The sequence below is a fragment of the Moschus berezovskii genome, chromosome 12 (assembly GCF_049115385.1).
Source record: "Moschus berezovskii isolate FMDL1 chromosome 12, NW_MosBer_1.0, whole genome shotgun sequence".
Taxonomy (NCBI): domain Eukaryota; kingdom Metazoa; phylum Chordata; class Mammalia; order Artiodactyla; family Moschidae; genus Moschus; species Moschus berezovskii.
The window spans coordinates 19,636,664-19,652,819 of NC_142471.1; the positions used below are offsets into that span (position 1 = coordinate 19,636,664).

The 16,156-nt window shown below is 39.3% G+C and overlaps 1 protein-coding gene across 2 annotated transcripts in view; it reads left to right on the top strand.

The window, feature by feature from the left end:
- The window catches only part of NRBF2 (nuclear receptor binding factor 2), a 34,409-nt gene extending 27,419 nt beyond the window's left edge, over window positions 1–6,990 (top strand). For both annotated transcript variants that reach the window (XM_088841919.1, XM_055425641.2), the window contains 2 exons: window positions 4,074–4,114; window positions 5,407–6,990. In XM_088841919.1, the coding sequence (XP_088698045.1) occupies window positions 4,074–4,114; window positions 5,407–6,117 (752 nt within the window). In that variant the 3' untranslated portion in view covers window positions 6,118–6,990. The remainder of the gene's footprint in view (window positions 1–4,073; window positions 4,115–5,406) is intronic.
- Window positions 6,991–16,156: the final 9,166 nt, after the last annotated feature.

A 16,156-nucleotide genomic window follows, 5' to 3' on the forward strand; every position in this document is an offset into this window, starting at 1 on the left:
GTGATTGCAGTAAGTGTCTGTCAGTTCATCTTAGTTATTATAGAGGAGTTTGGATTTCAAATATTTAGCCATTTTGGGTTCTGGAATTAATAACTGATTTAATTCCAGCCAATTAATTTTCACTGAGTTTCTGTTTCCTAAGGTGCTGATAATGGAAACCCCTCGAAACCCTTTCCTGTGGTCTTTCTTTAGCTTCCCTTCTGAATGTTTCATCTATACATTCATGCTTATAGTATCATGCCGCTGATGACCTTCTTTTAGGTATGATATTTAGAATTACTGGATTCCTTTCAAACACCTTATTTTATCCCAGTCATAAAACTTAGTGTATGTTGGACTCAGAAATAGCTCTCCAGGGTCTGTTTTGTACAGACTGGCTTCTGTTGGCCGAGTAACAAAGCTAAAAGCTTAGAAGTGGGAGTGGTACATCCAAAATCGGTGTGGCCACCATTCTTTGAGCAGGCCCTGTAGTCTTCCTGCTAGAGAAAGGCACTTCCTTTCCCTGAGGTCAGTACCATAATCAGTGTCCTGTTTTTTCCTGGCAGAATCTTCTCCTGTGTTGCCTTACTGCTGAAATACAGACAGCACAGTGGAGACTGGTTTAGAAGAGTCCTTCTGTGTCAGTGATTTTTGCCTACAAGTCAGTAATTTTGAGGGAGAATTTCAAGTCTTACTTTTGAAGAGTTCGTTTTGCCCCTGAAGTGTATCCTTCAGCTGTAGGGCTGAGCACATTGTATATATCCCATAAACCTTTGTGGTTTTTAATTTATTATTATCACTACTTGGCCATGCCTCACAGCATGGATTGTGTGTTGATTGGTAGAATATTCTTTTTTTCCCCCAGAGAAGGAAGTATTTATTACTTGCAGCAAGAAAGGAGAACACTTGCTTTCCCAAAGCAGGGTCTCTGATCAGTAGGATATTCTGAGTATATAAAAGGCATAATTTTTTTTTTTAAGGTTTATTTATTAATTTTATTTTTGGCTGTGCTGGGTCTTTGTTGCAGTGCCCCAGTGTCTCGTGGTGACGGCTTCTCCTGTCGCAGAGCACAGGGTCGAGGGCACACGGGCCTCAGTAGTGGCATGCGCAACCTGGGCTCGGTCGTGGCTTGCCGGCTTAGGTGCTCAGCAGCACGTGGGATCTTCCCTTCCTGCTTGGGAGGGAAGTTTCTTTCATTCCTCGTCTATATTCCTGTCTTCATTGGAAGACTTAAAATTAATGCTAGGCTTTAAACACCTCTCCCCCTTTCTCTTTATCTAAATTCTGTGACTTTCTCAGGGGTAGAAAAGATAAAGGCAGTCTGTTGGATTCCATTAGCTCTTAATTTCGGAGGTACAACTTATAAGTGTGATTACTTAATCCCACCCAGCCGATTTGATTTGGAGTTTAGACTTGTTTGGAAATAGCCTTGTGTTGTGTTTCAGAGTAGAGTTGTGAATATAATGCTAGTTGGAGAATTAATGTGGAGGGATTAACTCTGTTTTCTAAATTGACTTCACATCTAGGCTTGAACAGAGCTGTTTTGGGAGGTGTGGATGTAAATATATGCTGAGAGTAAGCAACTTAGTGTTTGGAAATCATGTTAGACACACACCAGGGGAAGGGCGTCATCTGAGGAGTGTTGGGAACAAAAGTTGGGAACAAAAGCTTGAAGTGAGAGAATTGACTCGCAGAAGGGGCCTCATTTGAAGAGCAGAGGAGATTCTGAGACTGCAGCGCTAAGGACTCATGTCCTCCGTGCTTGGCACTGTTCTGATAATGCTTTGTGAATGTGTAGAGGTTACCTGATCAGCTGAGATACCAAACTCAGACAGAAAAAGCCATCTAAATCTGACGGGGTAGGGAGGAGGAGGAGATGTACTTATTTTTACCACCCTATATTGAAAAAAAAGTTAAAGAAGATATAAACTACCAAGAATTCACCACTGTTAGAGGACTCTTGCTTTAAATCCTTGCTTAGCAGCTGCAACTGGGTGCTGTAACTGTCCCTTGTCAGTCTTATGCAGTCCACTCTCTAAGTGGATTTATTTTCTTTCACAGACATCAAAAAGGGCAAAAGCTTAAATGGGAAGTTAGTAACAACCGTTAACAATGTTTAGAACTCACAGTGAATTTTTCAGAAGATGAACAGACTTGAGAGTGTGTGTTTATATGTACTTGAAAATAGATCTTGACCTGAACCTTCTCCTGAGACTGTAGTGTCACAAAAATGCTTCGGAGCACATCAGTCTTTGTTGTTCAGAGTCAGTGTTGTGTGTATGTGTGCAGTCAGCGCTGTGTGTGTGCGGATAGGCTGTGGCAGCTCAACAGATTCATGATAGTAGTAGTTGTTATTAAAAAGTAATAGATTCTTCAGATATTCTTAATTCCTTTTCCTTATCATCTACTTGGTATTTACTTTAAATATTAGCCTTGTATCATGACTGAAGGAAGGAGTTTAACCACATTGTTAGATTTTCCGAGATGAGTTTTCTCTACTGACATTTTTGTCATGGTGGGCACTTGTTCCTGTTCTGGCTGTGGAGCAAATTCATTACCATGCAAACAGATTAAAAACCACCACCACAATATTGTCATTGTCCTCCAATTAAAATAATTTTTTTAAATAATTTTTTTTTTCTTTTAAAGGCTCAGGTTTTAAAATGACATTGAGTACATCTTTTAAATGACAGTGTGACTCTTGTTGAGTTCTCTGCTGTTTGGGAACTCAGTGTCCTTGGGTGTCTTCTGTCATGTAATAGTTTCAGGATTCTACAAAGGGAGGTATTCCGTTTGGGTTAAGCATAGTTTTGTGACACTTTCATTTGTTAAGAAACTGAATGTAAAGCAAACCATAGTTCATACAGGGAGACAGATATATGCCGAGGGAATGGGAGGGATGTCTAGGGAGATTTATCCACACTATCATAGCAAGAAATAGAATGTCTCAACAGACTTAAACATGAAGAAAAGGAAAAGAAATGGTCTGTATGCAGTTATACAGACTTAATATAGGAGTAAAAGAAAGTTGAGGAAAAAAAATTTAATATGGGTGGAGCAAAGGCTGTGTAACCAACTCTGTTTTTTGATGGAGAGGGAACACCCAGTTAGTCTGTCTTAAAGACTGTGATAGAACCTGGCAGACAGTAGTTCCAAGTCATGAACTTAGAAAATCATTAAAATATTTGGATTAAGAGCAGACAGAAAGCAATGCCTGTAGTGTCAGCAAAAAGACGAGAAGGAGCTTAATGTGTGAGAGATGCCAAAAAGTTTATAGTGAGGAAGAGATAAAAATGAGGATTAATTGGACACAACCTGTTACTAATACTACTTGTTATTTTCACTGTTGCTAATATTACTTGTTATTTATACTCCATCTTGTTCCAGACAAGCTATAAAAGGGCTTACAGAGGAATACAACAAAATATAATCTCCACAGAAAGATAAAATGGGAAAGGGCTGGGAGTATAGTTCACTAATGCATCATGAGCTCTTGAAGGGAAACATGGCTCCATGCTTTCCAGCAGCTAGCTCATTTTCATAAACTTCATAATACTGCCTGCAGTTGCTTATTCATAAATGTCAGTGAGTTCTTTGGACTTTACCAAGTTCATAGTAGGCTGATGATATAACTTAGAAACAATTCAATAAAATGGTTTTGTAGGATGCCAGAATGATAGTCTGGGTATTCATGTGGGTAAAAAAAGTCATTAATAGTCAATATCTTGATATTTCTGTGAATATAATAGGATTTTGATAGGTTTTTATATAATTTTAATCTTCCCCAATTCTGTTTTTCTGATTATGTCATCTTTACTTCCTTAATTGTGAAATCTACAGTGATTTAAAAGAACCAGCTCCTCCAGGTGAAGTATGGGATATCTCCATTTGGTTACCACTGATCCCCTTTTTGGGGAAGTTAAGAATCCTTTTTTAAAAAATCCTTTTCAGGAATAGGATAATTGTGTAGTAGCAGAATTGCTTCTAAGACCAGTCCTCTTTGTCATAGGAAGAGTATTATAAAACTCTTACTTTGATCTTTTAATAACAAAATGATAACATATATTAATGTGCCTTTTTTTTTTTTAAACCAGCATATCTTTCTGAAGCCATGAAGCTAACACAGTCTGAGCAGGTAAGACACTTTTAATATTTCCAGCAAGGGTTAGAAACGTTTTCTTGTGGAGACTTGAATTGTGTATAAAATAAAGTTCTTGAAGGGAAACATGGCTCCTCCCAAAACACTGCAGTCAAAAATACATAAAATGGGGAACAGATTAGTTTTTCAGAAAGGAAATTAAAACTAAATGAATTGACATACATATAATTCTATATATAAAATAGATAATCAACAAAGACGTACTTCACAGCACAAGGACCTCTACTCAATACTCTATAATGACCTGTATGGGAAAAGAATCTGGAAGAGTAGATATATGGATATTTGTAACTGATTCACTTTACTGTACACATGAGACTAATAAAACTTTGTAAATCAACTATACTCCAATATAAAATAAAAATTTAAATTGCTGCTGATGGCATGCAGAAACTGCTTGTCCTTTTTTTCCTAGGGTTTTCTCATAGACCTTAGATTGCCATGTGTCTTTTAGAGACCCCTCTTAATGCCTTTTCTGATATTTAGCTCACAGTAAGCAAGCTGGCCTGGCCAAGGGGAAACCAGTTGGCCTTTCCTTTGCTTGTCAAAGATGATTTAAATCCAGACCTGTCTTTTCCTGAACTCCTAAGCGGTTCTGGCACTTTTATTTCACCAGTGGCTTTACATTGTCTTCTGTGTTTGGGGAGGGCCTGTCTAGGGTTTTAAAATGCCTTTATACAAAGCTAAATCTTCAACCAAAGGTGATTTCCTGATAATAAAAGTGGCAGATACATAGGAGTTATTTGGTAAATCTTTAATTGACTTAAGGAGATGAGGGGATTTCAGTGATGGGAAAAAATACCAATTCTGTAGAAGTTGTGTTCCTTTCTGTGTACTTCCTTTTGACCAGAACTGCTTGTGTTAACCATGTAATATAGACATGCATTGAACCCTTGTTGATAGACTTTAGCTAGTTGTAGAATAGAAGTCCAAACTGGAAATTTTCTAATTTTAAGCTGAGTACAAATAGAGGGCTGAGTCACATTTTAAAAAGGTACAATTCAGTGTGTTGATTTGGAATTGGAATAGGACTTACTGTTACTTCTTGAACAGTGTTTTGTTTATGAATAAAGATGGTAGCTTACCTAGAAAGACTATTATTTTGGAAAATGTTTGGCATTCTATGGAATTGCAAACATAGTATAAATTTTAAAAATTCAAGTGATACTGGCTTATTCAGAAAGGAAGATACTAGAATAGCATTTACTGGATATTACTAAAGAGACTTTAAAAAAATGTTAAATTATACCTTTCTTTCTGTGTAATAGGCTCACTTATCACTGGAACTGCAAAGGGACAGCCACATGAAACAGCTCCTCCTCATCCAGGAGAGGTGGAAGAGGGCAAAGCGGGAGGACAGACTGAAAGCCCAGCAGAGCACAGACAAGGATGCAGCTGCCCAACTTCAGGCACCTCACAGACCCTCCGCTGAGGATGCAGACAGCCAGAGCCCCCTGCTCTCTCAGAAGTACAGCCCTTCCACAGAGAAACACTTGCCTGAAATTCAGGGGGTCTTTGACAGGGATCCAGACACACTACTATTTTTACTTCAGCAGAAGAGGGAGCCAACAGAGCCATGCATTGGAAGCAAAGCCCCAAAAGATGATAAAACAATTATAGAGGAGCAGGCCACCAAAATTGCAGATTTGAAGAGGCATGTGGAATTCCTCGTGGCTGAGAATGAAAGATTACGGAGAGAGAATAAACAGCTAAAGGCTGAAAAGGGCAGACTTCTAAAAGGCCCAATAGAAAAGGAGCTTGATGTAGATGCTGATTTTGTAGAAAAGTCAGAGTTATGGAGCTTGCCACCACATTCAGAAACTGCAACAGCCTCTTCAACCTGGCAGAAGTTTGCCTCAAACACTGGGAAAGCCAAGGATATTCCAATACCCAATCTTCCTCCCTTGGATTTCCCATCTCCAGAACTTCCCCTCATGGAGCTCTCTGAGGATTTTCTGAAAGGATTTATGAATAATTAAAATGGAAGGCCATAGGAGAGGTAAAGAGAGGGAATAATATGGTAATACAGATAATCCAGCAAAAATAAAAAAGGGAAAACCACGTGCAAGGGTAGTCCCGGAGATGCTGCACCAGGCATACTGCAGAGAAGAGGCATTGACAGGACTTGGCAGCAGTCACTGTGAAACATGTTGCGTGTCTGTTTTACTGACTCAAGTTAATGATTCCAGACTTGGCAGATACTGAACTGTTGGAGGTTCACTTTCTCCTGATACAAACCAAATGGCTACCTGGAATAATTTTTTTCAAGCAACAATTATTTTTATCTTCAGGGTTAAAATTTATAAAAGTATGTGTAATCTATAATGCCATAAATGATAATGCAAAACCTAAATAATATGGTTGCCCGAGGGGCTGCCTTGTATTTGAAACATGCTTTCTATCATGCATTGACTGTATGCATCTTGTTATGCACATTTCCTTTGTCTAATAAGGTGTGTACTAACCTTTCTAGAAGAAACTGTGTGCCACACTTTGCACTACTCGTAACATAATGATAACCTCAAGACTATCAGGAGAAATATTTAAATTTCCATTTATGAAGAAAGGAACCAAATTATTAGTTATGCTTTTTTTTTAATTACCAGTTTACATAATTAATCAGGGTGCATTTTAAGTTCTAACTTTTTTTGTTTATTGTGTAATGCATCATTTGAAAATATCAAGGAAATATCCTTTTGTTTTTAATGATGCACGAGTGGAAGTAATGCTAGTCGGCAGTATTTGATTGTAATAAATCAATAAAGTAATTGTATTTTATACCTTTGTTAAAAGCAAGTTTTGTTCAGCTTCTGTGTTGGAAATTTTGAACATGAAGACATTCTGTCAAACAATTACTTTGATACGTTAGAGATTTTCTTCGTTTTTTGTAGTCAGCTACCTCTACAGCTATGGTGGAAGAGAACAAGGAATTCGCTGAGCCTCTATGTCCCAGCCTTCGTGGGCTGGCACACAGGGACAGTGTTCAGTCTGGAGGCAGCCGTGCTCCAGTGCAGAGCAGTACTTGGATCCTCTCCTCTCCTCTCTGCAGAGTCCAGTGATGTCCCAGGAGTGGGAAGAAGAGGAAGGTGTAAGTGAAACATGAGGGTATAAGCCACTGGGTGTGTTTAAAGCATACACTTGGTTTATCTTGGGAGAGAGACAAAAATATGGATGAACAGCATCTCCTGAGGGAATGGGGACAACTGGGCTGAGGGGATAGGGTTGGGCTCACATGTCTAGTGATGAAACCAGCAGGACGACAGTAAGATGAAGTGACCATGCAGAAGTCCCTTTTTTCCTTTGTCTCGGTGCAGATGAAACCAAAAATAAACTTAGCTTCTTAAAATAGGATGAGAGTTCTGTTCTCTGTTGATCGTCCATCTCAGTATTGTAGTTTCCTAGACTCAGAATACTTTGCTTGCCTAACCTTCATTATAAAAGTTGAGATTTAAAAGATTGTGCCAATAATGAAACTGTTATTAGCCTATTTTACTTTTAAAAATAAGATGCTATGTTTTGACATGAACACTTGGTCAGACACCCTCCCTTTCTTCCTCTACCGTCTCCCTTCCCCCACCCCCTGCCCCATTACTTTGAGCAGTTTGATATATTCCACAGGACCCTGTTCTGTGCATTTCCACTAACATACATGTTAAATAGACTAACTTTACTTTTCCATGGTCTTTGAAGCATTTATTCACACTTTTTAATACTCCTGTTTCATCTTGTTTTTAGGTTTTGTATTTGAGTCTATCAGTAGAATGTATTGGGTTGGCCAAAAGGTTTATTCGGTTTTTTCCATAAGCTGGTTCTGGTAGCACTTCGTTGTCTTTAAACATCACTCAAAACAGTTTTGTTAGATTGTATTGTGACAACTGTACATCAGTGTGCATTTTAAAAAAGTTATCAAAATTGGTGGATTTTTTTGTCGCAATTTTCATATTGAGAATGGAAGAAAATATTTTCAACATTATGCTTTATTATTTCAAGAGAGGTAAAAATGCAACTGAAATGCAAAAAAAGATTTGTGCAGTGTATGGAGATGTTCTGACTGAAGGAATGTGTCAAAAGAGGTTTGTGAAGTTGGCGATTCTCGCTGGGTAGACGAGTTGAAGTTGATAGTGATCAAATCAAGACATTGAGAACAATCACCATTATACCATGCAGGAGATAGCCAACATATTTCAAAATATACAACTCAGATTTGAAAATCAGTTGCACCAGTTTGATTATGTTATTCTCTTTGAGTTCTAAATAAGTTAAGCAAAACCTTGACCGTACTTCTGCACATGATTCTCTACTTTAATGAAAAAATTCATTTTTAGAATAGAAATGGGCAACGTGACAGGCGATGAAAAGTGGATACTGTACCATGAAGTAGAACAGAAGAGATCATGGGGCAAGCGAAATGAACCACCACCAATCATACTTAATTCAGGCCAGTCTTCATCTAAAGAAGGTGGTGATGTAGATATGGTGGGATTGGAAGGGAGTCCTCTATTATGAGCTCCTCTGGAAAACCAAACAATTCCAACAAGCATACTACTCCCAGTTAGTAGCACTCGACAAATAGTGTCTGGGAATTAATCAACAGACAGTGCATCATCTGCCATCAGGATACTGCAAGATCACGTTTCTTTGATGATCAGGCAAAACTGGGACAGCTTGGTTGGGTTGGGAAGTTCTGATTCATCCGCTGTACTCACTAGACGTTGCACCTTTGGATTTTCACGTATTTGGGTCTTTACAAAATTCTCTTAATGGAAAAAAATGTCAATTCCCTGGAAGACTGTTCAGGTACCTGGAACGGTTTGCTTTGCTTAAAAGGATAAAGTTTTGGGAAGATGGGATTATGAAGTTGCCTGAAAACTGGCAGAAGGTAGTGGAACAAAATGGTGATTAACATTGTTCAATAAAGTTCTTGGTGAAAACAAAAATTGTGTCTTAGTTTTACTTTTAAAATGAAGGAATTTTTTGGCCAACCCAGTATGTGCCTTTTGACCAGATGACTTGGTACGTTTGCAGCAACCTAACAGTGAGTGAAAGTTGCTCAGTGGTGTCTGACTCTGCTACCCCATGCACTATACCGTCCGTGGAATTCTCCAGGCCAGAATACTGGAGTGGGTAGCCTTTCCCTTCGCCAGGGGATCTTCCTGACCCAGTAATCGAACCAGGGTCTCCTGCATTGCAGGCAGATTCTTTACCAACTGAGCTGTCAGAGTGGGTGCTTAAAATACTATTCCACGAGTCACGTGGCCCATCTCCTCACCGGGGTTTGTAGGCGCTTTCCTCTCTGTAGCTTAAGGGATTTAAATCCCTGAAAGGGATTTAAGGAAAGCTTTCTTCCACTGAATGAAACTGAATTATGCATGTACTGGAAGTGGAGTAGACTCTTGTCCTTCTTTACTCAGTGGTGGCCTCTTGCTTTTGAACCCAGATAACTATCTGGGCATTAGAAAGCAGTCCTAAGTTCGTACTCTCAGCTTTTCATAGAATGTCAACAAAAAACATTTCTTTCAGAAAGTTAGTATGTAGTAACAGTCTTGGTATAATGTCATGGTAACCACAGGTAAGTCCATACTGAATTCAGAAACCATGCTTAGGAGGAAATAAGATACTTTCAAAATCATTTACTTTCAAAATCATTCTTGAAGCCATTGTCTATCCCTAGTGTTTTAACACAAGGTTATTGAAATAATGAAAATATTTTGTCTAGATGAAAGTTAATTCAAAACATTAAAACAATATCGTTATGCTTTTCACTGTATAGGTACTTTCTAAAAAATTGCAGTTGGCTTTTACAGTATTAGTTTCAGGTGTACATATAGTGATGTTATTTTTATAAATTTTACCCCATTTAAAATATCAGCTGTACTCCCTGTTCAGTATTTCCGGCAGCTTACTTTGTTCACAGTACTTTGTACCTCTTAGCGCCTTATCCCAGTCTCGGCCCTCCCCATTCCCGTGTCTCCAGTGGTAACCAGTAAGTAGTTTGTCTTCTATTATCTGTGAGTCTGTTTTTGTTTTATTTAATCATCTTTTAAGGTGATAACATACAGGATTTGTCTTTCTAATGTATTTCACTAGGCATAATACCCTACTGGTCCATCCGTGTTAATGCAAATGGCAGAATTTTTATTCTTTCCTACGGCCAAGTAATACTGCATTTCACAGCCATACCAACAAGTGTGAGGTCGTATCTCACTGTGGTTTTGGTTTGCATTTCTCTGACTAGCAACGTTGAGCATCTTTTCATGTGTCTGTTGGCTATCTGTCTTCTTTGGAAAAATGTCTTTTTAAACTTACTGTCCACCTTTAATCAGTGAGCTGTTTATGTAGTTCAGGTACTAACCTCTATTAGTCCTAACACAAGTGCGTTCTCCTATTCAGTAGGTTGTCTGTGTCAGTGGTTTCCTTTGTTGGACAAGAACTTATTAAGGAATTTGATCTCACTTGTTTTTGCCTTTGTTTCCTTTTCCTGAGGAGACATTAAAAAAAAAAAAAACAGTTGTGATTTATACTGGAGTGTTCTGCCTGTTTTCTTCTAAAAGTTTTATGATTTCTGGTCTTAACATTAAGGTCTTTTATCCCTTTTGAGTTTTATGTTAGGGAATGTTCTAATTTCATTCTTTTCCATGTAACTGTCCAGCTTTCCCAGCAGCACTCACTGAGGAGCCTGTCTGCTCCATTGTGTATTCTCACTGCTTTATTGTAGATTAGTTGGCTGTATGTGTGTAAGTTGGTTTCTGGACTATTTCGTTGCAATGATCTCTTTTTTTATGCTGCTGCTACTGCTAAGTCACTTCAGTCGTGTCCGACCCCATAGATGGTAGCCCACCAGGCTCCGCCGTCTCTGGGATTCACCAGGCAAGAACACTGGAGTGGGCTGCCATTTTTTTTGTGCAGTACCCTACTATTTCAATTACTATAGTTTTGTAGTATAGTTCAGAAGTCAGGGAGCATGATACCTTTGGCTTTGTTCTTTTTTCTTAAGATTGCTTTGGCTGTAACCATTTTTTATGTGGATGTTAAAATTTTTAGGATCTTTGAGACCTATTTTCTAAAAGAAATTGAGGCCCTGAAGGTAGGAGTTATGTAAACTTGCATACCAGATTGGCAGCAGAGCCAAGAGAAGAGAGGTCTAGACTAGCAGTCCTGTGCTGTTCTTCCTGGGCCACACTCAGGTTGTCGTAATTTTCTTACCATGGCCCAGCGGCCTGGTCATTTAGGCTTCTCTCAGGTGCATACTCTCCCATCGCACCCCAGCTACTTTTCCCAAGAAGTTGACCACTTGTTGAAAGCTGACCTCATCCTTAAAATCACTTGTAGAAATCGTAATGTCCACTTTCTGTGGTTTCCTTTTTCGTCTTTGAGGAGTTGTAATTGAAGTTTTGTTGTTTTAAAAGATGAACAAGCACCAGAATGAGGCAGTCTGCTCCAGGGTGTATTTACAACCTATTTGAAAAGACGTGACCTGTGATGATAATAGTAACAGCTATTATTATTTACTGAATCATTCTAGACAGCGATCTTTACCATATTTTGTCATAATCCTAGTGTAGCCTACTTGAAGATCTCTGCCAGAATGGGTGGATTTGTCTATCTTGTCCCAGCTGGAACCCTGTCCTAAGTCACTGCTGACCAACGGTGCCATCTAGTGGATGGTGAGAAACTTTGATTCTTGTTCCCTTGGAGTTTGTGGTGGGTTGCAGATGAACACGAAATCATTAGTTGGTGTCTAGTAAATCATTCTGTCAAGAGTGGTTCTGTATTTATGAATAAGCAAAAAAAGGGGTGCAATATGAATACAGGCACCAGATGACTACCACCGTCCACTAGTACTATAAAGTGATAAATGTTACCTTCATGATAGTGACGTGGTCAGATGGGGAAATGGCTTCCTGGGTAAAGAACAAAGGCCCAGAGTAAGACATGGGTAGGAGGAGCTGAGTCATCTTGGTCAGAATGAGGGCACGGCAAGACACTGAGGAGATATTGGGCAGCTCATACAGATTGTCCTTGCCCTTTTCCTAGGAGTGAGGGGGCCAGGGTCAGGTCCTGGTCTTGAGTGGAAAATACCTGGGTTATGTTTTCAAGGCTAGGATTTGCTCAGTAGCCAAAAGGGTCCTGGTAAGCTGGGGCCAGTTTTTATGGTCCTTTGTGTGGTAGACATTAAATGGGGGTGGGGGGGGTGGGGAGAGGTAGTGTTTTCTCAGTATGGCAGAAGGATGAGAGGTGGAGGACTCAAGATACAAATGAGATTGTCTTGAAGGCTAAAAAGTCCAGGGAGAACAGTACAGTTTAGATACTTAATGACCTCATCAGGGGTTTCCAGAGGTAAATGACAGTTTTGAGAAAGGTTAGGAAAGGGAGGCTGTAGAGATTTGAGGAGCCAGATGACCCTCAGGCCTATCTTTCTGGAAGTTGATTCTCCAAATGTCTCGGTACTGAGAGTATTACGAAGTCCCAGGGCCTCCGTTGCTACCAACTGGTTTTTTATTGGCTTCAGATCATATTATTTCCCTGTTCTTATGAGAAAATGCCTGTGTTCGGGGAAGGGCCCAGGTATCTGAAACATGCTAATTACTGCTGCAATTCTTTAGTTTCAGGGTGAATAAAAACTAAAACTTGTGTGGAGGCAGTAATAGGGTCACAGACCAACTTTATTTAAATAACCAATACTTTGAGTCTTGTGGTAAATTCTAGAAGGACATTTGCTTTGGTCTTTCAGGTTGAATATAGTACTTGAATTTTAAAAAAATTTAAAACATAGACTCATTTGGCACAAAACTGGCAAAAGAATGAATAGGATTACAATTCAAGACAGGGACTTGGACTTTGGTGTAATTTTTCAGCCCAGCTGAAAAACAGCATTGCCTTTCCATGGTTGTGTTCAGTTGCTCAGTTGTGTCTGACTCTTTGCTACCCTTTGGACCACAGCCCACCAGGCTCCTCTGTCCATTGGGATTCTCCAGGAAAGAAAACTACAGTGGGTTGCCATGCTCTGCAGGGGATTTTCCAGACCTAAGAATCAAACCAGTCTCCTGCATTGCAGGTAGAATTTTTGCCTGCGGAGCCATCAGGGAATATAGCTCAGTAATAGTAAAATATAGTAAACAGTAAATCTATTTGTGGGATTATGAAGCTACTAGAAATATTTAGGACTACATACTGTTTGGTTTTTCCCAACTAACATAATACCAGTTTTTATATAACACATGATCTATGTACGAAAGACTTGTGGGAAGTAAACCAATAGTGGTCATCCCCTTTTACCCTCAATCCTTTATACTGGTTGGTAATAAGAGTATCTTGATAAATCAGGAAAACACAGATGATGCAATTTTTTAATTCCTGTGGTTATAAAAAGCGAGTCCTTTCAGGATGACTTAAGAGTTCATCCCAGTCTTACCTTTTAATAAACCCTTTCCCCCAGGGTTTAGACAGTAATGGAACTGATAATTGGTTGAAAAGATGTGAATGGAATGCCGAGACCAAAATGTGGACTCCCTAACTCAAGTGCCATACGTGAAAGTGCAGTACAGTAGGTCCTATGTAGTGCCTCAGAGATCCACTAACCAGGAAGGATCCCTGACTCTAGATTCTAATTTCTGGATTTTTTTAAGAACATATGTCACCAGGCTCAATTTAAGTGGGCTTACCATTGCAACTTTAATTTCTCCTCAGGGAGGGTGTGTGACAGGGTGACCAAGTCACATGATAACCAATTAACTGATATTTCAACTTTTTTAATATTAGTCCTAGAATTTGTTTCTAAAATTCTGTAGTTTCACTGGATTTCGAAAGCTTTGATTCAAATAATCTTTCTTTTGTTGTACAGTCACTTCAGCTGTTTCAAAAATGCAGATTTACCCAAGCATGATTAATATATAGGGAACAATTTGAACAATGTTTACTTAACTGGGAATTCTGACTGCAGGAAAAACCATACCGACGAGTGTGGCACCTGAACTGTCACCATGGTATTGAGCCACACCCTTCTACATCTGGCGCTAAGATGTTTCCTCTAGTTTCAGATAACCTCCTTCTACCACTTGACAGTATCTTCATCACAAGCTGCAACCCTTCTGTTGCCCACTTCCAAAGCAAGCCTCTGGTCTTCAAGGTAAAGTGCCATACTTGCAGTGTTAATCTATTTCTTAAACATTTAACACATGTAAAACCAGTACTGCCTTTTAAAAATGTAGTTCTAATAAACGTTGTGAATGTTATGCCCACATTCTATTAACCCCCCTTTAAGTCCGATGGGACATTTTTTTTAAATGGGACTTTTTGCACAGTGCTATGATTTTTAGGAATTGGCTATAATGGGATTCTGTCTCCTTTAGTAAAAGGTTGTAAGGTGGAAATGTTGTAGGCTGGCTTTTTCCCTTTCTATCTGGAAAAAGTTTGTTAACAAAGTTTTGTTCAATATTTGTTTCTGAAATAATGTTATATTTATTAGAAAATTTTGGTGAAAAGTTCCCATATATGCCATATATGGTTACTAATTTCCAAAGGAACTACTGGACATCTTAGGCTGGCTAAAGTTTGAGCTGATTAAGAAAAGCACCTCAAGCGATGAGTGTTTCCAGGTGTTTGACAGGAAAATAACCTACTCAACACAGAATAGGGGAGAAGAGACTACACTCCCTTGCCTGTGACACACCCTGGAAGGTGTCTATTGAACTCTACCTTCCATGGGGATTTGTGATATTCACCTCTTAAAATGGAAGTCCTACAAACAGCTCCAACCCCTCTGCTCTTTAGAAGATGAGTTTACTGATTTTTTAAGTCACTGTTGAAAGTATGTTTGACGTCTCAGCTAATGTGTCTAGGGAAAGGGGCTAGAAGGCAAGTTAGTATGTCCCCGCCTTTCACTGCCAGGCTTGATCAGGTTCAGCTTTTGTGGTTGGCGTTGTAGTATGGTTTCCAAGTGGCTCAAGCAACAGCAAGAGAAGCAAAAACCTTTTGGAAGAAACTCACCAAAGACTGGGCTCCCAACTGACTTTAGGGGGCCAGCAGGACAGTCTACTCCAGAATCAGTATCTTGGGCTTGAAATTAACTTCACATCTAAATTAAATTTGATGGAATATATGAAAACATTAAGCAAAAGATACCATTTAAGGAGTTGAGGCACTTTTTGAAAAATGGTATTAAAATATAATAAACTTACAAAAGCTGTAGTCAGCAGCGTCTTTATCCCCATCTTTAACCCACTGGCCCTGCAGTTATGATCCACACCATTAACCCCGGTGCCAGGCAGAGTATTAATGTGAAATGCAACTGCTCACATCCTGGCTGAAACTTGCCTGGAGCAGAGGGTGACAGAGCCTAAAGTGGTGGACATGGGCAACAGAAAAAAACTAGCAACTTATCTACAAGGTCATAATTTAGGCTACTGTTGTGTTTTTTTTTTTTCGTTTTAAATGATGCGCTTTCAGCTAAGAAAAGGTCATGCCTTCAGCATCCTGCAGGTGTCAGTGGAGGGCTGCATTTTTTCAGTTAAAAGGTTAGGATTATGAGCTTCAAGCAACCAACTGATGATAGTTGTCAGCTATTAAAGGCAAGACTCCAAATTAATGCAGCTACCAAGGTCACATAATAAGTAACAGAACTCATGTTTAATCCAGGTTGAGTGACTTCAGGCTCTTCCCTGCCTGCCTCCTTGTCTCCTCACACCCCAACTGTATATTAGCAAGTATCTCTGCAGTGAAAAACACTTACTTGAAATTTTATGATCACATAATCTCATAATTATGCCTTATAAAATGTATGAGTTCCTCTGTGAAATAAATTTGTTCACAAATAACATGCTGGAGTTTTCTGTATTCATCAGCTGGGCCACAGGACAAGAAACTCGAGGCACTTACCTGTGATGGCCTAAAAAAAGCTTACAAGAAGACAGTGTTCTGGGAGAGGACACAGTACCACAAGAAAATGCTGGTAAGTCACCTTGATGATGATGAAGCCCCCAGAATACACAGAGCAAGAGCAAGAACACTTACACTAGCCCA